We start from the raw sequence: 27,292 nt of genomic DNA, 5'->3' as shown, positions 1-27,292 counted from the left end.
TTCTTAAGTCTATAGAATATGATGTGTAGGCCAGGACATCTCTGCAGCACGACAATATTTAATTTAAAATGGTATTTTGACACACATTTCGCCTTTAACAAATATTGCGCCTCCTGCGATTTGAAAGTTGCAGTAGGCCATATTGTGATTTCGATAAAATTTCGATTAATTGTTCAGCCCTAATTCACAGATAATACATAGGGTGAGTAGAGGTTGGGTAAAGACAAGACCCAAACAACAAAGCCAGAAAAGCAAGCTTGTGGTGGGTCGGTGATATGGCTGAAGGTGGACAGCTTCATCAACTATTTAACCCTTGGAAAAGTGTTGGCTTTGATAGGGATGCAAATGGGAATATGGTCACCCACTATGCAGAAAATGCCAGAAAAAAAGGTTAAAAAGGAGAAATATAGGCTGCTTCTCTACTTAGCTCTAGCTCCCGTGCCCAACGTTAGCAGGTCTAACAGTTTGAGTCATAGGCTAAGAGAGAATTTGGCATGCTCTCATCTATGCATGCTCTTGTTAGACATGGGTTGGATAATTAAATATTTATTGCATTGATTATCCTCTCACTAAGCATCCGTCATTCTTGTTATCACAACATATTGTATGCGACTTCTGTTGGGTGTGGGGATTGATGATTTCAGTGGCATCTACGGACATCCTTATACATGGCACAGTCTCAGCGGCTCTGTAAGTAATGACCTCAGTACCCTAAACATCCAGTCACATGCCACCAGGCCGTACATCATCGCTGCATGGCAAAGTGGTATGGCAAACTTGTGTGTTCCTCTCATCCACCACCACACACACCAATTAAGAAGAAATGCACGCTTCCTCGAACTCCAAGAAAGGCCCATTAACTTACCGCAGTCACAAAGTGTTGGGGAGATGAGAAGATGAAGGGAAGAGGAGAGGGGCTATAAAAATGAAGGAGGAAAGAGGAAAAAAAGGTTGCAGATGGAGAAACATGAAGCACATTGTTTGGAAGTGAGCTCATAGGAGAATCACTCGCTTGCGTTTTATAATCCAGCCTCTCTCGGTATGTTAACAGTTAGCTGACGTACATCCACCCACGGGATGGTTTTTGGCCCTTTTCCTCTCATGTACCCCCTCCTGCTTTCCTGATTCCATTTTCCAAACCTTCCAGCACAGAACAGGTTGTAATCCCGAACTCAACTGAGGCAGCAACAATGTTATGGCTTAGGTTATTCGGATGTTAATGGAAGTGTGCTTTACCAGTGTGCACAGAGCAGGAATACACCTCAATAATTCAGTCCATTACATGACTAATTGATACTGACATCTGCTATGAGCACGTCAAGATGTGGCAAGGCGCTGAAGGCAAAAGGGGGCCATTAACTTATATGACGAATTAAAACTTGGCTACGGTGGTGTTGATGCTCGAGTAAGAGGTGCGCTAAGGAGAAGGTAAGAAAGCATCGTCTTCCACATTCCAATGGTATGAGACCTGAAGACTGCTCAATTTCCTGATCTCTTTAGTAACACTCCAAAATACAGTCCAACCCAATTTATGCATGGGGGTGCACACAAACACACAAACAGTATCTTGTGTACATTAGGAAAAATGTGAGCCAGCCAACACTTGAGAGACAGAGCTGTGTAGGTTCCTATCAGTGGTTTTATACCATACTTGGCTCATCATTCCACTGCTGTGCCTAACCTAGCAGACACCACCATCTGTAGGAAGCAGCACAGCTTACTTCAATGTCAGACACTCAAGAATCAGGTACCATGTATGTATGTATGTATGTATGTATGTATGTGGCTGTTTACTCAGGGCCCTCTGGAGAATGCAGCCAGAGTGTCTGAGGCGTGCAGCCGTCGGGACGAGGAGAAGGGGTTTTGAGTTCCACATAATTCCCCAGTCGGCATTGTCCACAGCGGGGCAGGGAGATGGGACGCTTAGGGAGGAGACCGTGGCAGCTGGAAGGTTAAGAGCTTTGGGCTGAAGCTTAGTGGGAACATGGTTATAAGTTATAAATGTGGCAAACACCGAAACTGACCCAGAGGTCATTAAACACATTTTATGAAGGCGGCAATTTTGTGTTCATGTCTAAATGTGTCTGCTAACACACAAACACACACCATCTCCCTCTCTCTACCCGAGTCTCTGATTTGAGGTGACCTGTTGTCAAAACAGTCGCCTCTGTCAGCAGAGCTTCACAACAGTCTTCAATCCAGACAGGCCAGGCAGACCTCCGAGAGCGCATAGCTGAGAGAGATGCAGTTAAACCCAGCCGACCTACTGAAGCAGGACCGGAGGAACCGTTTTATGATGACATGGACAGGACAGGGCAACATGAGTAGGGTGACCCAGGTGACAAAGCAGAACCTGTGCTGATCTCCTCATCGCACGATGCGACTGATACTTGAGGCCCAGACGAAGAATGTAGTGCCAGAGACATGCAAACATGCAGAGAATGGAAACAGATATGGATGCTAGCCTAGACTATATCAAATCTCATGCTCTTACACACAGACGGGAAGGCAGGTCAAATGCACATAACTATACATTAATTGTCAGGGCTAAATGCTACTTTGGTGGCATCCCAGTTTAGTCCACAAATATCACTGATGATGAATGAGAATGATATCATTTATCATTCTTTGATGATAAGATATAATGCTTATAATTTTTGTGACAGGATTTATAGTCCAATGCATCCAAGTCTGATGGATCCGAAAAGTGTCACTCATACTGTATGTAGAGTGTTAAAAAAAGTGGGTGAAAATCGAGAGAGAGAGAGACCAGACAAATGAGGTGTACTCAGAAAAAGCAACGTGTGTGTGTGTAGGTGGGGGAAGTGTGTGTAGGGGGAAGGGTGCTAATTCGGTCATTTTCAAAATTTAGCAAAACTACTCAATTCGAGGCAGAGAGCTGGCAGGGAAGCGTGACTTTTTTATATTCCATTGTTTTATGAGTGTGCAGACCAGGAAAGCCAAACTCTTTTAGGAGCAAAAGAGAGAACAGTGAAGAAGAGGGTGCGTGTGTATATATATATATGGGTGGGGGGGTTGGAGATTCCAGAGCGAATGAAAGAGAAAGTTAGCACTACAATCTCTGCTATTACTTTGGGTCCAACTTGCTCATTTGACAGCATAAAGTGACAACGCTGTGATAAGAGCAGGCAGACACAGTAAACAGCGCAGACAGGGCCAGTAAATGCTCTGTCTCTTTTCACAGACTATCAACCTGAAATGTCTTGCAGACGTTATCTAGATGCCTGGGGAAAGGCCCAATTTGTCTGTCTGTCCATAGGGGTAAAAAGAGAGACAGATACATACAAGAGTGACTTTGGCTATGAGGCTCTCAGGCTGCAGCAGTGGAGCTGCTTGGGCTCTTCTTTGTGTTTAAGTGGATCCAGATGCAGCAGGCATAGCAGGCCCCCCTCTTATAGCGCTATGAAGAGGAGCTTAACAAAACACAAAGGGACAGGACAGCATACCAGTACTGTATGGACTGGACTGGTGAAAAAAAAAACACTAAGCCTGACAGTGATGTAGCTGGCCAACAGATACTCCGTGATGGCTAGGAGGAGAAAGTAAATGTACAGGATTTAGCTTGCTCCTGCTCAATAAAAATTGAATTAGAAAAGTATATTAAAAAAAATATGGAGAAACACTAGAGCATTTGATAGGCAAGAGACATCTTGACCAGTAAAAGAACACCAACCTCAAATGAGGTCATTCTCAAGAAGACAGCCACTGCATGATTCACATCATGCCCAAATGGACTTTTATTCTGTGGCAGCGCAGTAGTCTGTTAGGGGACAGAGGGTTTCAGAATGAGAAGGCCGTGACTGGGAGGAATTTTTACCACGAGATGGAATTGGCATCCTAGGTAGCAGGTTGTCTGCAGAGAAAACAACAGCTGCGTCTGGAGCTGGGGCTGCCTGCTAGGGCCTGGAGGGAGGAACAGGGGGCTTTTTTCTGTGTGTGTGTGCATGTGTGTGTGTGTCTGTGTGTGTGTGGACCAGGGTGGCAGAGCGCTCCCACACTGCATTCCTGTCCCAACTTGGAGGTTCTCTGTGCGCACGTGAGAGTGTTGTTTGTATGTGTATGTGTGTGCACTCTGTAGAGCTTTGATATCCAATTTTTGCAGAGAATAAAGAGGATGCTTAACTGAAGAATTGATCACCCCCCTGTCTGTGTGCCTTGTTCTGCCAGCCTGGATGTTGTTTAATGGAATGCAATATACATTCAACTGCAGTTCTGGCTGTCATCTTTATTGTTATTAAGTTAGAAAAAACATTTAAAGTAAAGATAAAAATCCCCAAGTTATGATAGAGATGATACAGATAAAATTCTATTATTCTATTTTGTTTTACACACAGTACGATATGTTTTATGTAATTCTGACAAATCTTGTTGGCCTATTAAATTACACAAATGTTCGCAATGGAAATACAAATTGTTTTTCTGTGGAAATGTGGTAAGTAAGTTAGTTCATCTATAGGACAAGTGAAAATCTGTTTAAAAGGTTAACATCAACCGCTGTTGCCTATTGATGGCTGTAAGATTTGGTTCTGCTTTCTTCTTCTTCCTGAAACATATGAAAAGTTCCTTTGATTGTGTAGGATTTACAGAACCTCTACCTGTCGTTGCTGAGGGAAAAAGTGGTGAAAATAGTTAAAGCAATGCACAAAAAGTGTGACTGTACTTCTGTACTTCTACTATCAATACAACATAATGAGCCAAAGCTTAACATACTGACACTGTATGTTAATGGATAGGCGTGTGCGTGTGTGTGTGGTGTATTGCAATTTGTAGACATGATGAATTTTATTCTTTGTAATCTATATGGCTCACTTAGGGATCTATGTTACTTTACATTTAACCATTAACACAAGCAGAAAGAAGGCAACTTAAGTCAATTTAATTCAATAAGCATTTAAATCATGAAGGGTGGCAAGTATTACGCTGTCAACTTGTGCAAAGTAATACAGTTTCAGTATATCGATTCAGACTGAATCAAGAGTCTATTTATAATCAAATCATGCCCTACAAATTGAAATCAAGATCAAATCAAATGAAATCATAGGAATGCTGCTGATTTCCTCCACTAGGAATCAGTGATTTGTGACCACCAGCAAAAACTGGATGCGAAGGAATGGCGTTACTAGATGCTGATGACAGTGACTTTGTCACTACATCACTGGCACTGCTTGAGAAGACATGCTCCATTGTCTCATCCCCATACTCTCTAAAGTGGTATCAAATTCTTTTTTTGGGGGGAGGGGGCATTTTTTGGCTTTATTAGAGAGTTGAAAGTGGAGAGAGACAGGAAAGACTGGGGTAGAGGAGAGGGGGGGGGGGGGGGCTAATAGGTAAAGCTAACTTACGCTACATTCCAGCAAACCTAGTGGCAAGTTTGAACGCAAAGGCAAGTAGGCTTATAACGAGGCTTGTTGACCACTACACTGTTATTTGTTGTGCCTGGATGGTGATGTGTTGTTGCCCATTTCGTTTGATTTCTGTTATGTACAAGCGCCTTGTTAACTTTGTCTGCTTTTTATTAATTTAGCCTTTTGCTTGTCATTTCTCTCATTGTCTATAGAAAGTTCAAAGAAGTGTAAAATGCAGTTTAAATAGCCTAAATTATAAGAAAGAGCGAAAGAAAGAAAGAGCGAAAGAAAGAAAGAGCGAAAGAAAGAGCGAAAGAAAGAAAGAAAGAAAGAAAGAAAGGGAGAAAGGGAGGGAGGGAGGGAGGGATTGCACCAGTTATTTGAGAGAGGAATGCACAAGAGGTCACATTCTTCACTCCACTGCTGTGGCTTGCCCTATGTTCAACTCTCTCTCTCTCTTTGCAAAATAGGCAATATTGCTCAAGACACCTTTGGAGCAACAGATATCATACAAACACTAGATAAACATACTCAAACTCACTGGAAAACAGAGTATGACTAAGTAAACACTTAGGAATTACACTAGGAATTGATTGATGACGTCGTCACACAGTATTTACAGTGAAATGTACAGGCATGTGTAGGGATGCTTGTCTTACAGTACACTCAAACCTGACTAAATCTAAATCTATTTCCCCCAAATTACCGTTCTGTTTTTTTAATCAGTGTGCAATATTTAGTATTGATAACAAATAGAACTGACAGAGGACGGAGGCGTTTGCTGCAAAATAGAAGGTCATTTGTCCTGTAATTACCTGTTATCTCATTTGGCACAGGAGTAAAATCATTAAATTATGCCAGTGAGAATTATGTCCTTCTCTATGACCTCATCTAGTAAAACTACTTGTGTCCAGACAGGGCCATTGATGGACAAACATAATGGATAAATCTGGCCACCCACAAACAGAAAACAATGGTATAATGCAACAATTGCACTGATAACCATTTCCTATTTCTGTTCATGTCCTCGACAGGGTTCCAACTCATTTTTCATTTCCAGACCTCAATTACTTGACTGGCTTTGAAGACTTGTCATTCAAAATTATAGTAGCTTGATAATGACTGTCAACTAGACAGTAAGGTCTATGATTATGGGACATGTGTGGCCATATGTGTATCAGTACAGATTGGCCTTTACTTCATATTGTCTCTGGACTTTTTGTCCAATTCCCACACTTTTCCAGACCTGGAAATAACCAAATACATGTTTCATCCTTTTCCAGAGTAGACCTGCATCATAACCCTGCCCCTAGTGTCTTGAAGGTCCTTGTGGAGAAGGACATGAGGGAAAGAGGTCATTATTGGTGCTATACCAGCACCCCTAAAGAGTTAAGGAGAGGGAACTTGTGAGGCATGGACTGCCTTGATTTACACACACAAACACACACACACACACACCTGCTTTGACTAGTCATCAGCTGCCGTGGGAATAAAGTGGACTCCTTTCCAGGTGGTCAAGACTTGATGAGAGGGGAAAAACACTTAGTAATCAGCAAGGTGTCATCCGGCAAGGGACAAATGGATCACCACACACACACGGGTACATTCCAACATCAAGTGAAGAATTTGACCCTAAAATGTGTGGGCTAACCTGTCAAGAGCCATCAAAAAATATCCATTATCAAGGTTAGGTAGCAAGCTGATTAGATAAGGGTCAATTTGCTTAAGTTCTATAAACAAACTGAGCCCTATCCTAAAATTATCCCATCAGTCAAGAATGGTACGGCATCAATAACAGTGACAGCCATAGTGTGTAGGGCAACTGATATCAAATCTCCACTCAAAAGCAGTCTGTGTGTGTGTGTGTGTGTGTGTGTGTGTGTGTGTGTGTGCGCGTGTGCGTGTGCGTGTGTGTGTTCGTGTTCGTGTTCTTTGGAGCCACATGGTGGCGACGTGGCCAGCCACAGCAAGGGACAAGCCACCAAGGGCCTAACAGCTGGCCTGAATGAGCCTTAGTATGAGGCGCCTGCTGCATGGGTACGCGCGCGCACACACACACACACACACTCGCACTCACACAGACACAGACATACACACACACACACACCCCTCCTCCCATCTTCAGGACCCACGGGGATCATGGGGGGAGATTTGGTGTCTAGACTGTATAGATTCCACGAGTTCCAGCCAAGAAAGAGCGAGCTGCAGACTAAAACAGAAACGGGTTCACTGACTCCATACATGCTGAATGCAGCTGCTGCAGGAAAGAAACACACACGGTATGATGTCACTGAAAGGCTGACTTAGACGAGCGGTCAGGCAATCTGCCCCACGTCCCAAAAACACCTTTTAACTGAAGTCAGAGAACATTAACCACCGTCATTTAAAACCAAAATTATTTTAAAGGCCTATTCCTATGCCCCCCCCTGATGCTTCTAATGCCTGATTTGAACTGACTTGAACTGATAACCGATTTGAAAAAGGGTTATACTAGGTCCTGGAACATCATCTCCCATAGACCTATGAGCTAGTTGTTATGACCCCTCTGATAACCCAGCTGTGACTAATAGTCTGACCTCAGTTCTAGATAGGGGTGTAACGGTACGTGTATTCGTCCCGAACCGCCCCGAACCGCCACGGTACGGATGTTACGGTTCGGTGCATGCAGTCGTACGGAGAATACGCGGTATGTGCGAAGATTGATGAATGTAACGCGGAACCAACTTTCACAAGCGCAAGTTCCACCCGGAAACCTTAAGCTGTAAGCCAACAACAGTTAGCAACATGCCATGCTAAGCTTAGCTCAAGCTACTACTGGGTCAGTCACACTATGGCGAGTGCAAATGAGACACAGGAGCTAGACCAGCCTGCTTCTTTCAAATCAGCTGTGTGGGAAAATTTCAGATTCTCAGTGAACTACGACAGCAATGGAGAGCGAGTGGTGGATCGGACGAGGACGGTGTGTCAGCCAATCACCGGAGCTTAGGGCTGGGCGATATGGTTGAAATCAATATCATGATAATCATAAGGATTTTTCTTGATATCAATATATATCACGATATGGTTTATGTATGCAAAATCACGTTAAATAATCAAATTAATGTTCATCTCATTGAACCGAATGGCAATGTTAGGAGTGATGTCAAACAAAACAGAAATATTCAAATAATATTCCTACCATACCTCATTTTATGAGAATTTTTAAGTAAAATTTGCTTGTCATCATCAATTCAGACAGCAGAAATGTGTGTCACGATATTAAAATATTTTCATATCATCATATGATTCCACTGAAAGACGATTCCAACTACTTATCCCCACTGCTTTTAAGCAGCCTCTAGATGCGAAAGCAGACAGGGCCAAAAACATTACCGAAGCAATTGGCATTTACATTTCATCAGCTATGCACCATATGCAGTGGTAGAGGACCCCGGCTTCAAGTATTTATTAAAAGTGCATAAGAGAAACATAAGAGATGCTTTTCAGTTTTGTAGCCGATTGTGACCTATTGCCTTTTGTTTTTTATCAGCCCTACATAAAATTATGACCTATGCGAGACTGTATGTTCACTGTTTACATTTTACTGCTTAATACACTACAGGCTGTACCAACTACCTCAGGGGGGACTATACAACACTAGGTGGAACAAACTGTAACTTGCACTACTGTCTGTTCAAAATAAATGAAAAGAAACCTATCCTTGCATGCATTTGGGTTTTTTTGTTGCTTTTTTCCCGTTGTACCGAACTCGTACCGAAACGTGATGTCCAAACCGTGGTGTGAACTGCACCGTGACTTCTGTGTACCGTTACACCCCTAGTTCTAGATATTCTTAACATCAGCTGCATTTCCTGGAATCCACACCAGAAGGGGGGCCTACTGCACCAATTTAACAGCTGACACAAGAAAGTAGTTCAAGCAACTGCATTTCAGGGCTTACATTTGTAAGGTTGAAAAAGTTAACTTATGCGTGAGTATGAATGTGAGTGTGAGTTTGTACGTCAGTCTGTGTTCGTCTGTCGTATGTGATGGACCGGCTACCTGTCTGTGGTGTTTCCATACCTTCCGCCCAGTGCATGCTGGGATGAGTGGGGTGCTATCTTCCTTCATCCTCATGTTAAAATGCTCCTTGGGCATACCTGAGGCTTTGTCAGACTACCCACAGGCATCACCAGGGGAATATATTTTGGTGTGAAGAAAACTTTTCCATTGTGCCCCTCATGAAACATAAACAAGCAACTACTTTCCAGATGTCCCTAGTTTATCTGTAACCCAAGTGATGACCATGGGTTGGCACTGTTCCATTTTTTTGACCACAAAGGAAAGTGGGCTGCAGCTTAACTTTTGACAACAATGCCCATCAGCAACCAATCACATGTCAAAATTGCTATTCAACCTAGAGATGGAACTCCCATGATGACACGCAACATAAGAATTTACATCTAGGTTCCTTGTCGTTTTGCTCACATAAATGTATGCAATACGGTGATGTCTGGCACTATATGTAGGGGAATGTTTATAATCATAAGACAACAGATATACCCGCATTTTATACGAAGTGTGCTAGTGCTTTTTAGATCTTCGAGGGGCAGTGTTTCCCATACATAGGCTCATCTGTAGCTCACCACCACAATATCGGCACAGCCGCCACAAAATATAAAGTTGGTCAATGTAGAGAAATTAATCTAAATCGATCTCTAGCGCTGCACCTAAGAGTGCACATGACGTTATGTTCTCTGTCACACCAATCTGGCGAGGCTGGGGCGCTCACTCAGCTGTTGCTTGTAAACACCCCGCACACACATGCCTTTTCCCCTCATCTGCTTGTGTGAAACAGACATCACCTGCCATTCTGACCTCAAGAAATGCTGTGTCCAGTGTGACAGTCTGACAAAAACCTGATAAAGACTTAAAGAAATAAAAGGATGGCTCCCCTCTTTCCCCGCTCCCAAACACAACCAGCAAACAAGTAGTTTGAGCCCCAAACGGTTTATTGTTTCAGGGAGAACAGGCTGTGAAGCATGAAAAGAGCACAGCCAGCTCGACTAATGATTTTCCACTTGATGTATGATTATGTCAATAGACCAGTAGCATTGCACCAATTCGACAGAGCCTCCTGTTGTGACAATGAAAGTAAAACCTAAAATTCTACAAGACCTTCAAAACCATCAGAATCCACCTCGGAAAATAAAGAAATGCATACTTGAGAAAGCCTTAAAAGCAAAATAGTGAATATTAGTGTAAGGCATTCATTTTACACCCCTTTTCATTTTCACGTTAGACTGAAAGGAGGTGGGATCCCTTATTAGGGATGAAAAATTATGTCATGATTGAGAGGACTATGTGAACCAATAAAATTAAATGCAACCACTAGGGAACAACATGACCAATTTCCCTTTCTATTGCTGTAACATCATTGGTACTGCAGCTACCAAGTTGCCTCCAAATGAGCCAAAAGACAGTAGTTGACAATATGGTTGCGTGCCTAAATAGAGAGTTCCTCTTTCCTTTGTGCCCTCCAACCTCCAAATCCCGCTCTGCTTTCCTATTTCCTGTGTCAGCCTTTTGCAGGGAATGGCAGGAAAACAAACGAGGGGCATCATTCCTTCATTAAATACATTTACACAGCACTTTCATTTCCTGGGGCCAGTCAAAAACATTCCAGGCAGGCCAGCGGTCACATATTGGCACACCATGCTAGTTAAGTTCACACTACAGCAGATACAGAACAGGGGGGGGGGGGGGATCTTTGAAACCACAAGTGACACTACAACTACATATTATGCATAAGAAGAAATTAGGGTGGTTAATAATTAATCCATTATGCTTCCAGTGTGCTCAGATAGACCCATTTTTAGGCCTGCTAACCTATCACATCTTGTAATCTGTGACTCCCATCGTCAACAATGCAAGACGCTCAGTTAGATGGATCACACGTGGAAAAAACGGCTAGTAATACCTGATTTATGGTGTCAGAAATCCACTGCCTCACTCCATTCTAGTAATCTGTGCTAGCCAGCCAGTGAGATCATAGCTCCCCACTGTAGTACACAGAGGTGCCAAGAGCATAGACAGGTCTTTGCTTGCCCCTCACTGCCTCCGTCTCTCTCCCAGGCAGCTGCATGCAGAGGTCTAAACCTGCCTGGTGAGAAGCAGCATGGCGCTGGCTAGCCTAGTACACTAGGTGCTAACTAGCTGGGGCTCACCATGAAGAAAAACAACATGGGTGTAAAAACGTGCTGATATTGCCCTCCTCATGCACTGTGACTCACATCCCCTCTCATAGTCTAACCCACTCATCACAGGAGGATGGGAGGGGGGAAAACACAGCAAATACACCCCATGTCACTGACCCTTTGCCAAATTCGATCCATTTACCGGCAAAACCTTTCATTCTGTTTTTCTGACCTTCCCTGTCCTGTCCCCCGTGGTGTTATGCAAGAGTAGAGTCAGTGGAATGTATTCCTGCCAAGGCAATCACAGTCTTGAGGACACATTTGGTAAACTTATCAGTTATTTGGTTCAATAGCATGCATCCGGTTCAAGGTAGCAAGTCATCTCATTAAAAAGCCAAACAATCAAATTATATCTCCCAACTGATCTATTCCTAATCCTGAATTGATAGTATTTTTATATAAAAATCATAATCTGCATGGATATCAATAACTTACCTCACTGATACTTTCTATTGATGTCCTGCCTGCCTCATTGGTGCTTCGTGTAAAACTTTCCCGATTCCTGCTGTCAGATTACGCCTCCAACCACTAAAATAAAAATGTTAAGGGCCACCCGTCTTTGTTTTTCAGAAAGTGTCCAAGCCCCCACACTATGTACTGACTAGACCATTAAGCATTCCAGCTGAAACGGCAAAGACAAAGCTTATAGGCTTAACTGTCAAAAAGGGAAAGAGCCTATCAACCTAGATTGTGATTTATGGTAGAGAATAGCCTTCCTGTACCTTGGCTAAGCTTATATTCTGTATGTTGTGCTATACTGGGCACAGATGATCACACAACCATTTTCAAAAAACAAATCTGGACAATAACATGAATCACAGACTGAAAAAAGAGGGATAGAGTAACTGATGATGTCACCATTGGTTTCTACAGGCTGTGTTTGAAGCCCAGGAAGTCTACTTTCAGTGTGCTGCCATGCTTATAAAAATGGCACCTCATGGGGCATTGGAAACAACACACATGCAGTGAGAGAAAGAGGCTGTAACCAGGAAAGCCGCAGAAAAAGACAGACTGCTTTATATGGTCGTGGCATAAAAGCTACGCCAAGCCCTGCATCAAAACTATCGAAGGAGCCCCATATCAAGGTAGCTAATTAGCCAAAGGGGTAGACTGCCCAAAACTGTATTTTTATTGAGATATTCATCAGACTTGGTTAGCCAAAAGTTAGCATACTGCATTCACTTCACAACAAACAACTAGCCAACTACCATTAGATAGTTCAGCTAAATGAAATTAAAGATAACAAAAATGTCATTCTTCACTTAACTATGTGTTCAATTTAATAACTGCAGATAATTCCTGATATGGCTATCAAAAGCATCTTGTTAACAAACTAAACACATACTTTGATAAAATATGTATATTATAAATGAATGGGAAAGCAAACCAGCGGCTTGCTGTCTAACTAATGTAAAGTAAATACACTGTGTTTGTGTTTTGGTTGAAAATAAAGAAAGAATGAAATACGCTGTGAAAAAGATTATGTTTAGTGAAATATAGCCGAACTACATAATATCTGCATTGAAAATTATTGGTATCGTACATCCATACAGTCAGGAAGAGGAATTTGCCATAAATAGTCATCAACAAGCGCAAAGCCCATGATGCTGTTGCCATGCCCTTGTATGCGCATGGAAATTCTCCCCAATATCCCCCTCCAATTAAAACAAGGACACACACTGCCCTAGATGTGAAGCACCCAACACAGTCCAGCAGTACTGCAGACCAAACAGTGATTCTCAGCATCCTGTGTGCTATGCCTCCCACTAGGGCCAGATAGGCTAACCCTTAGTGAGTGAATGAATATATATGTGAGCGAGTTACTTTCTGCATCCATGATGTGCTTCACATCTACAACAACAACAACACCACAAACAGATGTTACAAAAGATAGCCTGAGCTATTGAGACCATAATTTCTTGTGGAAAACACCGACTGTCCATTTTGACAGAGATTTTCACTTTTATCAAGCCTACAAACTTCTCACTAGGTCTAAAGATGTGGATATGAACCACATTTGGTTTGTTGTTACACCCTGTATTCAGCTCTACGCATTTTTTCCTGGCCGTAAAAAAGTTCCTCCCCTTTAGCCGGAGCCCCTCCCACCCCTTGTAACCGTTCAGTCTCAACCAGCTCCCCCAAGCCCTCTTTGATAGAGCAAGGTCAAAAACAAGAATAAACATTGGTATTGCTGTTGAAAGATGAAGAAACCGGAGACAGACCAAAGGAATGAAAGCTGATGACAAGTTTACAGTTTTACTCCTAGACAGCCGGTATGATAATTTACGTTATCTAACACTTCTAGACTGCTGCCATATAGCCTTACTAATTAGATCATATACCTAATTTCCATTACCCAGAACCAGGCCATGCAGAGCTGTACAAGGCTGAGGCTGATAAAGGCAAGGCCTTTTATTAATGGCTGTTTTGTAGTGTACATACAGAGCTAACAGGGCTAACGTGTTTGTTCCTATGCTCCGTTACTGTAGTAGCAGGATGCTACTAACGTTATAAGCCATTTGTCTATTATGCTAAGTTTAGCCAACCGATTTGCTGAGAAATTATAAATCAATGAGTTTGGTGTAGTTTTATGTTGTTTTCTGTATTCTGTTCTGTAAATATACAGTATATACGTAGCAGAGTTTTCTAACAGCACATAGGGGAGAACATTTTCCCATTACTTCTATAATGTTATTACAGAAGTAATGCCACATAGTAACTAAATACATGAGTAATTTCTGCAGATCCTATCATGAATATGCTAGTCCTGTCTTGTGTGTTATCACAATCAGGGTTGAACCTTGGGAAGTGAGTGTATGTTTCGCTCGGTGAGGGGGTGGGGCTGTTTGGAGTGTGGTGGAGGCAGGTTTCCTCTTTGTTACCTCCGCCAAGGAGGTTATGTTTTCGGTGCTGTTTGTTTGTTTGTTTGTTTGTTTGTCTGTTAGCAGGATTATGGAAAATCTACTGGCCCGATTTTCATGAAACTTCGTGGAAGGGTGTAGCATGGGCCAAGGAAGAACCCATTAAATTTTGGAGCGGATCCGGATCCGACTCACGAACAAGCAATAATAGCACGAACCTTGGCGGAGGTCTGTGCTCTCCGAGTGCCCTTCTAGTTTTGATTTAGATTTGTCATTCATCTTTGTACCTGTAGAGTTTTACTTACATCTTACACAGTGTACCTTTAAGGTATGGTAGCTGGGGTTTGGACTTTGTGCTGAAAGTACCACACTTAAGCCAGAATATGGCAAGCTTCCTAATAAAGCTTTGCCCCCTTGCAAGAACCACAACAAAACAAGTTAGTCTACAAAAGTGGCCCACTCCTATAGCATTATTAAGCTCCCAAAACTTGTCCAAGAGCAGAAATCTCATAAGTCAGCAAGAAGCCCAGAGAAGTGAGGAAGTCTAATCATGCACACAGACCTCAAACGAGCACATAGACAGCATCCATGCAAGAAGAAACATAAGCTGAGTGAGCAAGAACGAAGAGAGAAAAATTCACTGTAAAGCATGCTGTACAGAGCTTATAAATTTCCCGTCTACACAGGGTTTTTCCTGCATAGTGAAATTTTTGGCGGCTACCAAAGACTTTTCCGCTGGAGCCAAAGTGAAAAAAAACGAGGGACTGAAAAATGAACCGGAAAACACACCACTCATTTGATGTTTGGTGCAATGCGGCCATCCGACTAGCAAATGGCACATGTCAGAAATTAATTTTGGTAATTCATGAAGCAGAAGAAACAGCAGCAGACGTCTGCTTATTAGTTGTGTAGGTGGGACTTCCAACTGTGCCACTTGTCTTGTGGCTAAAAACAGAAACTGTTGCCAACTTGGTGACTTCATCACTAGATTTAGCAACTTTTCAGACACCCATTGTGACTTTATTTCTTAGTAGTTACTAGTGGCAAATCTAGCTACTTTTTCAGACCGTGGGTAAAAAGTGTTAATGTACCGAATTCCACAGCATTGGCAACAAATTCTGGGTCTCTGCAGGTTCTGAAAAAGTCTTAAAATGTCTCACACATCATTACCTTAAATTAAAAGCCTCAAAAGTCCTTAAATACTTTTTTATTTCATATGTCCCATAGCACAAACCCACCATAATATATATGTGAGGATTTGATACAGTTGTTGATCAATACCAGTGACTCAATGGTTACATAGCCAGGCACTGGCTGTTGGATCTCTGCTCTAATCAGCAAGCAGAGACCTGTCAAGGTTGTTGCAATCCCTTGATCACTGATAAAAGTTGGAAAAAAATTAATAGATTAGGCTACTTAATTCCCATTTACATACAGCCTTTAAGTTTTAAATTCAGTTTTGGAGAGCATAAAAATGTCTTGGTCTTGGTCTGTAGAAAATCTTAGAAATCCGAGCCCAGTCATGCGGGCCTGTTCTCTGATAGGCCAACTGTTGATTTTTCCCCCATTTTCACACTCTTTCAGTGGTGTCATAGGTCTTCATTCGAAATCGCATTAAAATGGTCTTTTAAAAGTTTTACCTTTAACTTGATGAAACTTGCTGTCTCTCCAAGCTGCTCTCAATTCTGAAACTAGGAGGGCGGGATTAGAGATAAGAAGTTGTCTCCATACCTTTGATTGGTCACTTTAAAATTGTTGCCCTCAGCTGGACCTGTGTTTTGACTGGCTGTTACCCTACCAACAGTTCACAATTCATTATTCCGTTGGACAACAGTACACCTTAAGTCAGGCATGGAAGACACTTTTGACAGAATGGTAATGGAATGCCACCTAGTGAACAACAGTTCTGTTCAAAAGAGAGTTTTTTCCAACTTTTGCATTGGCAACGGACTGTCAACATAGCCGGAAGGAGAAAGAAGAGCAATTTCATCACTGGATGTATTTATGATGCTTGAAGGCTGTCCAATGAATGAGTTAACTGTAAACTATTTTGTTTACATCTTACTTTACCATATTCACATGGCGGCGGCCATATTTAAAGTACATCATAGTTGACTGCTAACTTTAGCTAACTTTATGGGTAGGTGAACCACTGACATGAGCAGGTCTCACCTTTGTCATCATGGATGTACAAGGGTTTCCTAAATATTGATTATATTTGGGGAGGCTGCTTGGGTAAATTAACAGCTGCCCAAATAAATGTTTGCTTTAGATTTATTTTGGGTGCTAGGATACACTAAGCTAGTGTTAAAACCTGGTGTTTCTCCTCAATGCAGTTCACAAAAAACAAATCTTTAATGCTGTAAACCACTGAAAATGTGTTAGTGAGCTACATGACAATAATTCATTGGGCTTATTATATAGCACTTGGTGCTCCTTACTAGAAGTACAAACTTTAGCCAATGTTACTGCTAGGTGAACCACTGGCATGAGCAGTTTTTACCTTGATCATCATGGATGTGGTCTACCCCTCAATCAGCTGATCTAGCCAACAACCAATTTACATCTGATTCACGGTCCTCCAGTGTTTCCCTACCTTGAGTATGATATAGATTAGGCTAAATATGGCCACGGTGTGAATAGGTGAATACTGACAAAGTTATAATGTAAAGGTCAGCCAAAGTGTTAAGGAAGGAAACAGAACTGAAGCCTTTTAGTGTGGATTTTTCCACACTCAATTAATGGAATGATCTTCCAAAGGCATTTTTCAAAGGCAGCCATGTCATCAGCAGAAATTATGTCATGGTTTGTTGTGTAGCATTACTAGTAAAAGGGTACTCTGTGTTGATAGAGTGACACACAATCAATCACAACACAAGCACGGCCCAGACAGAGGGTTACCCCTCTGTTTAAGAAAAGGAGGATGGTTGAGATCGGTAATTATAGACTGGTATCTATCTTGGGTGTCCTATCAAGTGCTGGAACAGATATAGGCCTACAGTTATGTCTCCAACAGTGGTCTTTTGTATGAACTGCAACCTGGTTTTAGAAAATCAAATTCAATTGATACATGTATTAACTGCTCTTGTCAGGACGATTCCTGAAAATTCTGTGGCATGGTGCTTCTTGACTTACAGAAAGCCTTCAATACGGTCGATCATAAGATAATACTCTATAAGTTGCAGGCACTTAGAATTAACTGCATGACTACAGAGTGGTTCCGGTCATATCTATTATGAAGATATAAGCCAGTCCCTGTAAATGGTACTTTATCAGATGCTACACCGATCAGCTGTGGCGTAACACAAGGCAGTGTTTTGGGGCCCCTTCTTTTTTTGTTATACATTAATAATATGAGGTCTGCTTGTTCCTGTCCACTATTTTTATATGCAGATGACTCAGCTCTCATCAGGGACATTAACAATGTTGGCTACTGCATTAATGCAACCCATTATGATTATACATGCACCATTTGTTATAGTATTTGCCGGATGTGCATCAAAAACAAGCTTCAGGCAGCTAAATAAATGATTTAAAAATGTATTCATATTAGCTTCAGTATTACCAAACCTCACACTGTCACGCACTGTCGCACACACAAACCTTGCGCGGCCATAACACAGTACCCCTCAATACAAGAACATAGAAAAGTTTGCCACACTAACACAAATAATACTGTGTAGTTATTCTATGGAAAAAACATTCTATTAATGTTACTGTCCTTACAAAGAAGCATTATTTCTTTTGCCATAAAATACCACAGGCACAGTGTGATTTGCAGGTTGTCCAAAACAAGCAGCATCTGTAGCGTACGGGTTAGGTATAGGCTAGTGAAACTCGAACCCAAATTAACAACTCGTTCAGTAATGCACTACTTCCTCAAAGAGCGGGTTTGAAAGTGAGATGTCTTTGTTTGTGAAGGTGTGATGCAATGGATTGATTTGGCCTACAGAGAATTAAGCTTGCAATGTTCACATCACAATCATTGACAGTGATTCTGTGGCTCACTGTAGTCTGTCCTTGCTTGATCAATGCTTGGTTGTGAATGAGTGGGCTTCCCCCGGCCACTCACTCACAACCAAACATTGGAAGAGCTGCTGTTGGACTCGTTCAATGAGCTTTGATGGGAAACTCAGAGTGGGAGGTTTGATTTGCAGACTCGGTATGTTTCGAGCTCGAGAATGATTTGTTCAGAATGATTTGTTTGTTCTTTTTCACCCAGCACAAAATGGCTTTTCAAGGACGCTGGCAATATTCATGTGTAGGTGGGTGGGTTATAATCTGTCAAAGTATATATATTATATCCTAGTTTACAGTGAACATTGCTCTCTTCGACAGGTTATGCTCTTTTGAGTTCTCTGCATGCGCGTAATTTTTTTTCACTTGTCTTTGATTCTTGAGGGTTTTGGTATTGTAACAACATCATCCACTCCTTTTATCCTAAAAATAGAGTGTTCAGTCCACTGTTCTCACCTATATTATTTGTCATTTACTTAGTTGGAAAGTAAAGATGGAGACAGAGTAGGGGAGGCACAGGAGAGAAAGCTCTGGTGAGAATCGATCCTATAGGCCAGCAGAGGCACAAACACACCTTAAATTGCTAAACAAAATGAATGAACAGTCTGATAAATCCAATTTACTGGCGATGACACACTAGTGATCTTAGAAAGATCTGAATATTGACACCAGCAGTGTAAAGGATGAGTGGTGGCTGAACCCCTATAGTGGAGAAGGTAATCGTTCTTACCGTGCACAGCAAAAACATTACAGTGCTGGGCCCCATGGCGTGACGACTCTCTCTTCCCACCCTTGATGAAGGCCGGCAGACTGGGTCTCCTCTGGTCCCCTACAAACTTCCCCGGCTGCTGCCCCATAAGGGCAGGGTGCCAGGCCGCAGCCGGGACTCTCAAAGCTGGACTCACTTGCTCACCGTCCGACAGTTCGCCACCAGGCAGGGAGGGGATCGGGGGAAAACAGGAGCCCCTTTCCCTGGCTCAGTTTGGCCGCTCCTGGAGTGTGGGTGATGCGGGTCAACACTGCAGGTCCTTATTACTCGGATATGTCTCTGTTTATCATGCATTAATGGAGCCTGAGTGATTCAGAGGTCAAAGAAAGGCATTTGCACTGGAGTCTGGGGGAGGGGGGGGAATCCAGATTCACTGATGATGTCCTAAGGAGTAATATGTTGTTTTCAAAACAGAAAAAATGAATTCAAAATCCTTGAAATGGCACGAATTAACTTGATTTAGGCTTGAAACACAGCTGAACTGCACTGACATGTCTTTGTTAGGGATAAGTCAAGAACACGATAGCAGAATAGGAAACTCTATGCTCAAAGTGAATCAGAGAGGTCTATCTAACCAAATAACCTACAACTGATCTCAGCAAATGAAGTCAAAAATGCAATATCAGCAAGTTAGTAAGCTAGTCAGACTAGCTTCTGTGACAATCAATTCACCATTTTTATAGGCTAAAGCTGTTAGTAGCAGACTCCTTATTTGAAAACAGATCTATTTTCAACTTGTCCTACTTCAACAGTATAGTCAACAGACCTACAATAGCTGTGGTACCTTCTGTATACAAGCCTTTCACTCTCTTTTATGGTACCTGGGATGTGTGCCCACTCACTTTCCTTTCTCATCACCATGCAAACTCTTTATCTGACAAGCTAATGGTAGTCTAATACTTGGTCAAACAACTCAGGGCACTGCAGGCTCTGGACTAAAATATCTACAGCCAACACAAAAGTGTTTAATTATGTTGCATTGAGCAGATAAGATCTTGAGGGAGGGAGGGGGGGGGCAGACTATGAAATACAAAAACAAAGTGCAGTGAACTGCAAAGCACCAACATTAAACCTAACTTTATCTTTGCTGGCCAACTTACTTCAAGGCAAAAGGCAATGCCAAAAACTCTCAGCAATCTGTATTGCCAACTAAAGTGAAAATGACAGACTTTGGCAACATATGGAGGACTAGTCCCTAAATGATATACTGAAGACAGGTGTGAAGACGAAACTTACAAGGCCATAGAGAGGTTTATAATGCTGGTTAGCTGGCTACCTAAAGCTAATGTTGAAGGAAGCCATGGAGGCTAACGTTAGCTGGTGGTATGCAGCGCGAGACCCTTGAAATGCACATCGAACAGTCAACAGTTGGCTCTCGCTCGGTCACTGATAACACGCCGGCGATAACGTCGGACAGTGTACTTTAACGTTTCCACCAAAACATCACTGGCAGCCGCAATTACGCTTTGCCAACTGGTCCATCCAAACCCAGGGTATTCAATTAGTTTCCAAACTTCCGTGTCCACTCTTTCCGTCTTGCGGAGTTTCTTCGTGGTACCCGGACCGAGGCACTTCAATCAAGGGGGCGCAAAGAATCGAGGAAACTCTAGTCAGCCACGGCGCTGTCACGCCGCTTCTGCAAAACCTTCCCCGCGTTTATAATCGCCAAACTCTTCGTTGCAGTCCCTCCGGTTCGCGTATGTATTCATTGCTCTCACGTGAAAATCCGGGCAATAAACTTTGGCCGACTAGTTCTAGCTAAGGCCGCCATACTTCATACGCAAGGTGGTTTACTGAAATATGTGGGTGGGGATACGTTCGACGTCACTGTGCGTGCGTGGGCTAGTACATGGGACCAGAGCAGAGATTTTATTATGCTGGAGTCCCGGACAGACACCTACTGCACTGCGTCTCTTCTGGGATGGGACAGAGTGAACCCGTAACCTACATCAACTTGTTTTTCCAAACTTTTTTGTTTGAGGAATTACAATTTGCCCACTTTTTAGACCGACATAAATATTACAAAAACTCATAGCATACATTATAGTGAGTATTATCAAAGTGATACAACTTACAAGAAGATATGATCTTTTAAGGGAAACGGCATAAACTAATGCTTTTCTGAAAATATGCTTGCATCTTTTTATTTACCACATTATCAATGGATATACTGCACCACTAGTGCACTTGCCAATATTAACTCCTTCTGTGGCAATAACTCCTGTCCAGTAATAAGTGTCTTTTCTATAAAAAATAAAAATAAAAAAAAGTATAACTAGTCTGAGTAATAGGGATTTGGTCTGAAAAATATGAAAGAAATACTTTGAGAGAGTGTATAGGAATATGCATCTTCATTTATAATCAATAGGAGTTATTGCTTATGGAAATGATTGCATGTGAAAATTATAACTCCTTGTGAATCCGTTTCCCTTAGGGTAAAGCCAAAATGACTGACAGCCATGTATATCACGCACGGCAGTAAACAGATAAACACGCTACTGTACACAATTCAACAAAGCTTGACACACTGAGAATTACTGAAAAGTGTAGAATATTTATTGCATACAAAAGTTCTTTGTACAACAACATGACATATTATCAACAATGTACTCCAATATACTGTACCTCTCTGAAAATGTTCACCAATAAAACTAAAGGACAGCTGCACTGATGATTTTTGAATACCAGAGTATTTTTAAAAAACTACACACCCTTTCCATGAGTAGTCAAATATTGATAAATGGTTTGGTTTCATAAAATAAACTCAGAACAGTCATGTTTTCTTCTGGTCGAGCTGCCCATTAGACTGGGAGAAGAGGGAGATGTCTTAGTAAAAGGCAGGTTCAGTCGCTGGGCTGGTGTCAGTCCCTGACGCGGCTGCTGGTTTGGTTCCTCAACTTGGAATGCAGGAGAGGCACGTTTAGTTTTGTGAGACGGTCACAGGTAGGATTCATGCTCTCTAACCTTCCTGCTCCATCAGCTTCTGTTGCGTCAACATTACTATCTCCTCCATCACTTCTGGTTTCAAGATGTCCTTGACCTGTAGAGGCAGCATAGAAACTCAAATTGTAGAACGAAGGATGACACTGAAAAATCATAGTTTTAAACACCATAAACATCTTATGGATCATGGACTCTATTTACATACAGAGGGCTTCATTTATAAAACTTGCCTTACAAAAATTTAAACGGGCAGAATCATGCATACAGTATGTACACGTATTCTCATATTTGTGAATGTATTTTGCTATAAATTGTTATAGGTTATAAACAGAGAATTTACTGGGGATTATACTGCATGTGAAACAGCTTAATATCAACACCCTATTAACTTGCATAAATAACCATAAATGCTTGCTGAAATGCCCCATATGTGCCTATTTAACATTTAATTTCTCATTCACCTGTACAGCCTTGCTAAGGAAATAAGACAGCACATAATGGTAAGCCCTTCAAAGCAGTGAAATCAATCATTGTGGATGAGGTTTAGAAAAAATATATATTTTATTTGGAGGCATTCACTGGTCTTATAAGAAAATCGGTCCAAAAGGAAGGATTTGTTAGCTAGCTATCTAGCCAGCAAGCCAACACTGCAAAGTAACACATTTTAACGTTAACAACTAGCCAAAACTAGGAACTAACCAATTAACATTAGCTATGGTGAAAATTAGGTGTATTAACAGCAATATGGAGATAGTAACTGACAAGCTAGCTAACTAACAACAATTGTTTAACAACAATTTCTCAATTGTTTTAACAACTGAGAAAAACATTTAGCTGTTCTCATCAATTGTTGCCCAAGAGCAGTGGACTTCCAATATGGCCACCAGAGGGCTCATTACATCACAGGAATGCCTATACAGTATATGAATACAGCTATATAGGAGTGAGAGGACGGGTACATTGCGCAGTCCACATTTTTTTTTTTTAATTAGCCTAGCTTTGCATTATCTTCACATATGGTGTCACAACACCCAACATACAAATCCTCAAAATATGAGCACACATGGCATAGAGAAGGCATAATAGGACACAGATCAAGTTTCCCAAACTTAATGTGAAAAGATGTGTATATTTTTAAACCCCCAGGGCTTTGAAAATGCGATCTGAACAAGGATCACACGATCTCTCAAACTGGATTAACTGAAGTGTTCTCGACTCACATCAGATCCTACCTGTGTGCTGCCTTACCTGGTGTGGCTGTGAAAACTCGTAGCAGTAGAGAACACTGGTGTCGTACAGCAGGACCTTGTGAGCAGCCAAGGCTAGGAGGCAGTTTCTCAACCGTGAGATCACCTCTCGATCTGACAGGGAGACGGGCTGAAAGAACAGAGACAACAGATGCACAAATGTAGATAGAAATACACAGCAAATTGGATAGAGTAGAAAAAATAGATACAAACCAAATGTCTCATCTTTGCACATTACTGACATACTGTAAATGTCTCTAAACAAAAGCATAAGGTAAATTCCTAAAACATTATTTGGATCACAATATGCAATATGATTCTACTCTCACCTCCAAACTGGTGGACTATAACTTCTCATTTTAGTGTTACTGTAAGAGTTTCTTGCCTTGTTTTCTTTGCCTGTCCTCAAGACTAATGAAACTATGAAATAGGGCTGGGCGATATGGTTGAAATCAATATCATGATAATCATAAGGATTTTTCTTGATATCAATATATATCATGATATGGTTCATGTATGCAAAATCATGTTAAATAATCAAATTAATGTTCATCTCATTGAACCGAATGGTAATGTTAGGTGTGATGTCAAACAAAACAGAAATATTCAAATAATATTCCTACCATACCTCATTTTATGAGAGTTTTTAAGTAAAATTTGCTTGTCATCATCAATTTAGACAGCAGAAATGTGCGTCACGATATCAAAATATCTTCATATCATCACGATATGATTCCACTAAAAGACGATAAACGATAATATTGAATTATCGCCCAGCCCTACTATGAAATACTGCTCTCTATGGGTCCTGCTCCCACCTCCAGACTGGTGTAGAAGCCCCCGGCCTCCTCCTCCTGGTGTCCCGGCGTGGGATACAGCCACACAAAGCCGTTGTTGCCCAGGATGATGGACGCACCACAGGGCAGGTTGTGGAAATGAGTCTTCTGCCTCTTGACCAGAGAGGGAGACAGCTGCACCAGCACTCCTTGACCCAGCTGATGGTCACAGAACGTACAAACAGGATCACGTTAGGTAAAATGACACCTGTCAGTAAAACATGACAAATACTCACTGACTTATTTTACTAGTGACCCAATAATTATCCTGTAAGGTCTTCAGTCTGATCTATTTGCATTGGCGCCCTGTAATTGTATGTATCGACTACAAAATACTACAAAATCCTGCTTCCAACTCACAAAGCATTCTGTGGCCATTCTCCATAAAATGTCACAGATTAACTCTCCGTTCACAGGACATAAGTCTCCTTGATCACAGCCTTCCCTATCGGTCCTCTCCCTTTGTAGCAAGCTTCCTGCAAATGTCAGGAAATCCAATACTGTCTAAGGGAATCTCACAAAGTCTGAGTATTTAAGTGCAGACTACAAGCCCTTTTCCAGTATTTAGCATAGCTTACAATCTCTGCTGGCTCCCACCACTCCTTTCCCTTCATTTCCTTCCCTGCAGTCTGTCGTCTACATTTTGCTCCTTGCGGTGTTCTCGTTTCCACGTGTCTGAACACAGCCAACTAGAACTTCAGTGGCTGAAGTGTTTGCACATAAAATATGCGGTGTTCACAAAACAATTTAGTGTTTACCAAAAAAAAAGAAATAGTTTAAAACATTGTTTCGCACATTTACATCTCTAGAATAAATCTAGTTTGGTCAAAATTTGTTTAAGCTTTTAAATACTGTGACTGTATTGAACCTTGAAAATGTTTCATGCATCAAACTGAACCATGAGATGAGTGTATTGTCATATCTGTATTGTACATATTCCACTGGGTATATATTGCCATAACTTACCTTTCCATACTTTAAACTACGGGTGTGAAGCAACAAGGCTCCGTCTGCGAAAACAGACTGCACCTCCGCCTGAAAGAAGAAGAGAAAAACAAAACAGACATTCAGCGAGAGAAATAAGAAGATGGAGGAGCCTATTACTGTCACAAAAATATATTTTGTAAATTGTGACTTATGAAAGTGAGCATACACTGATGAGATCTCCCTCCTGAAGGTACTCCCGCATGGTTAGCTCGTCTTCTGCTGATCTTCTCCTCTAAAAAAAAAAATCATTCAGGATACCACTGCTGATTGCTAGGGCCAAGCTTACAGTGTAATACAAAGAACATTTCTCCCATTGAATGACATTTCGAAGGTGTCAGAGTATGTGTGTTCACTAGTCTAGCAACTCACCAGCTCTCCTCCAGGCAGATTGACAGACGACAGCAGGAGAACAGAGTCCAGCCGGGAGTTCGTCTCCACCTTCCACCGTTTCTGCTGCACCTATTCACATCGCAAAAACACACATTCACAGATTCTTACTGACATAAATGATGATGTTTAACAGCTTTGCGTTGCTCTCACAGAACCGACTTCCCTTGTCATAACTAGATTGTTTTAGCCTAAAAAAGGTCAAGACATCGCACATATGAGAGAAGATATATATGAGATGGCAATAGCAAACCTCTGTGATCCGGCCAACCACCACATCTCCCACCTCTCCGTTGAACCTGCAATTCGAAGCAGAGGCATGTGACAAAAATTATTGCATTTATACAGCTTATGCAAAATATCAGATCAATACCACTTGAATGATGCACAAGTGCACACTGTGAAGGTGTTCTTGTATATTAATACAATGTCAGCCATTCACTCACCGGGTCTTGAGTGGTTTGACGCAGATCAGTTTGTCGACTCTCTCCACCTCTCCAGCAACCGAAGCTGTCAGCTTCTCTTCGTCCATGTAGGTGCCATGACCCCTGGAGACAAATGGTTGTTATAGTAACGATGATGAGTGATGCAGCCAACCTCCAGTAAGTGATCATTATGAGGAAAACACCCATCATTATAAAGTTAATTTACACTTCCCACCACCTCCCTTTAAAAGTCTCTATCATCATTTAACCAGATATTGCTTACTACACATTTATATCAAAGACATCTGGGTCAGACTAAAACGGGAGTGAGTTTAGGTGTGTTTACCCTCCACTACATCCCTGTCTTAAATCATGTATCTGGTAATACCGAGTGGATCACCATGCCAACCGGTCCTCACCTCATGAATCCTGTGTCTGAGGTGATCACATCGCCCGGGACGACCAGATCCTTTCGATCTTTTCGGTCAAAAGCAGACGTTAACGACACTGGTTTCCGAATAACTGGTAATCTCATATCAGCAGCCATGCTTGCGACCAAAGCTCTCTCACACACACACACACAGCTGCCTTGCGGAAGGCTGTATTGGCGCCTGAAAGTGACGTCATCACGCACCCCTCTGTTTATTTCCCCTCGTGTCGCCCTCCGCTGGATGCGTTCACAGCTCACACACTGAAGGAGAACTCGATAGAGAATTTAATATGAAAAGTACATTGGAGAGTACATCGAATTCCTTTATTGATCGATATTAGGCTACTTGAGAGACCCCAAACGCAAAAATGATTTATTTTATTACAGATTAATAATTCAGTTACGACTGTTATGGTAAAGTTAAGGCAGTTGGTTATGTCTTTCGTCTTCTTTCTTACTGCCCATAGTAAGTTAGGATGAAAGCCCTTAATTGGGGGGAAGCAAATTAAGATACAATTTATTTTATTAATTAATTTTTTAATAACAAAATATTTTCTTGAAACCAGAAAATAGGAGAAAGGGTCTGTCAGAGAGGCAGGAAATAGGTGGATAATTCACTGTGGGACCATCAAAATCAAACATTAAGTTTGATTAAGTAAGGGATGACTGCTGTGATCATAGCTTTAGCCCTCCCTACTGTTGTTATCACCCCACCCACAGTATCACAGTACAGTTTTCTTTATTTATTCTCAACTTTTCAGCAACACCAGGCCATTTCACTGCAGATT

The 27,292-nt window shown here is 41.7% G+C and overlaps 2 protein-coding genes across 5 annotated transcripts in view; both read right to left on the bottom strand.

Annotated features, from left to right (window-relative positions):
- LOC139643170 (tyrosine-protein kinase ABL1-like) overlaps window positions 1-21,002 on the bottom strand; it is a 42,306-nt gene extending 21,304 nt beyond the window's left edge. For both annotated transcript variants that reach the window (XM_071518343.1, XM_071518342.1), the window contains exon 1: window positions 19,211-21,002. In XM_071518343.1, the coding sequence (XP_071374444.1) occupies window positions 19,211-19,337 (127 nt within the window). In that variant the 5' untranslated portion in view covers window positions 19,338-21,002. The remainder of the gene's footprint in view (window positions 1-19,210) is intronic.
- An 822-nt stretch (window positions 21,003-21,824) lies between these two features.
- Window positions 21,825-26,642, bottom strand: exosc2 (exosome component 2). 3 transcript variants are annotated; one of them, XM_071518346.1, is made up of 9 exons: window positions 26,494-26,642; window positions 26,096-26,197; window positions 25,903-25,948; window positions 25,632-25,721; window positions 25,429-25,494; window positions 25,242-25,310; window positions 24,258-24,434; window positions 23,441-23,569; window positions 21,828-22,289 (listed from the first exon to the last, which is right to left on the bottom strand). In XM_071518346.1, exons 1-9 carry the CDS (start codon window positions 26,619-26,621, stop codon window positions 22,209-22,211), a joined length of 888 nt encoding a protein of 295 aa, XP_071374447.1. In that variant the 5' UTR covers window positions 26,622-26,642; the 3' UTR covers window positions 21,828-22,208. The 3 variants fall into 3 exon arrangements, with proteins under 3 accessions (XP_071374449.1, XP_071374448.1, XP_071374447.1); XM_071518348.1 differs by lacking the exon at window positions 25,632-25,721 and having other exon boundaries at window positions 21,825-22,289; XM_071518347.1 differs by lacking the exon at window positions 25,242-25,310 and having other exon boundaries at window positions 21,826-22,289.
- Between the last annotated feature and the right edge of the window lie 650 nt (window positions 26,643-27,292).

This window comes from Centroberyx affinis, unplaced genomic scaffold (assembly GCF_046629955.1).
Source record: "Centroberyx affinis isolate AG114_WGS23_722 - 3 ecotype Tasmania unplaced genomic scaffold, CSIRO-AGI_Caff_v1 ptg000570l_1, whole genome shotgun sequence".
Lineage (NCBI taxonomy): Eukaryota > Metazoa > Chordata > Actinopteri > Beryciformes > Berycidae > Centroberyx > Centroberyx affinis.
This window is presented reverse-complemented; position numbering and strand designations above follow the sequence as displayed.

What these genes read in the sequence shown, in the direction of transcription:
- exosc2 (XM_071518346.1), bottom strand. Translation starts at nt 26,621, where the DNA reads ATGGCTGCTGATATGAGATTACCAGTTATTCGGAAACCAGTGTCGTTA. An exon ending in GCTTCTACACCAGTCTGGAG is followed by an intron (nt 23,570 to 24,257) that starts GTGGGAGCAGGA and finishes CTGTTCTTTCAG; the next exon opens with CCCGTCTCCCTGTCAGATCG. An exon ending in AGTTTTCACAGCCACACCAG is followed by an intron (nt 22,290 to 23,440) that starts GTAAGGCAGCAC and finishes CTGCCTCTACAG; the next exon opens with GTCAAGGACATCTTGAAACC.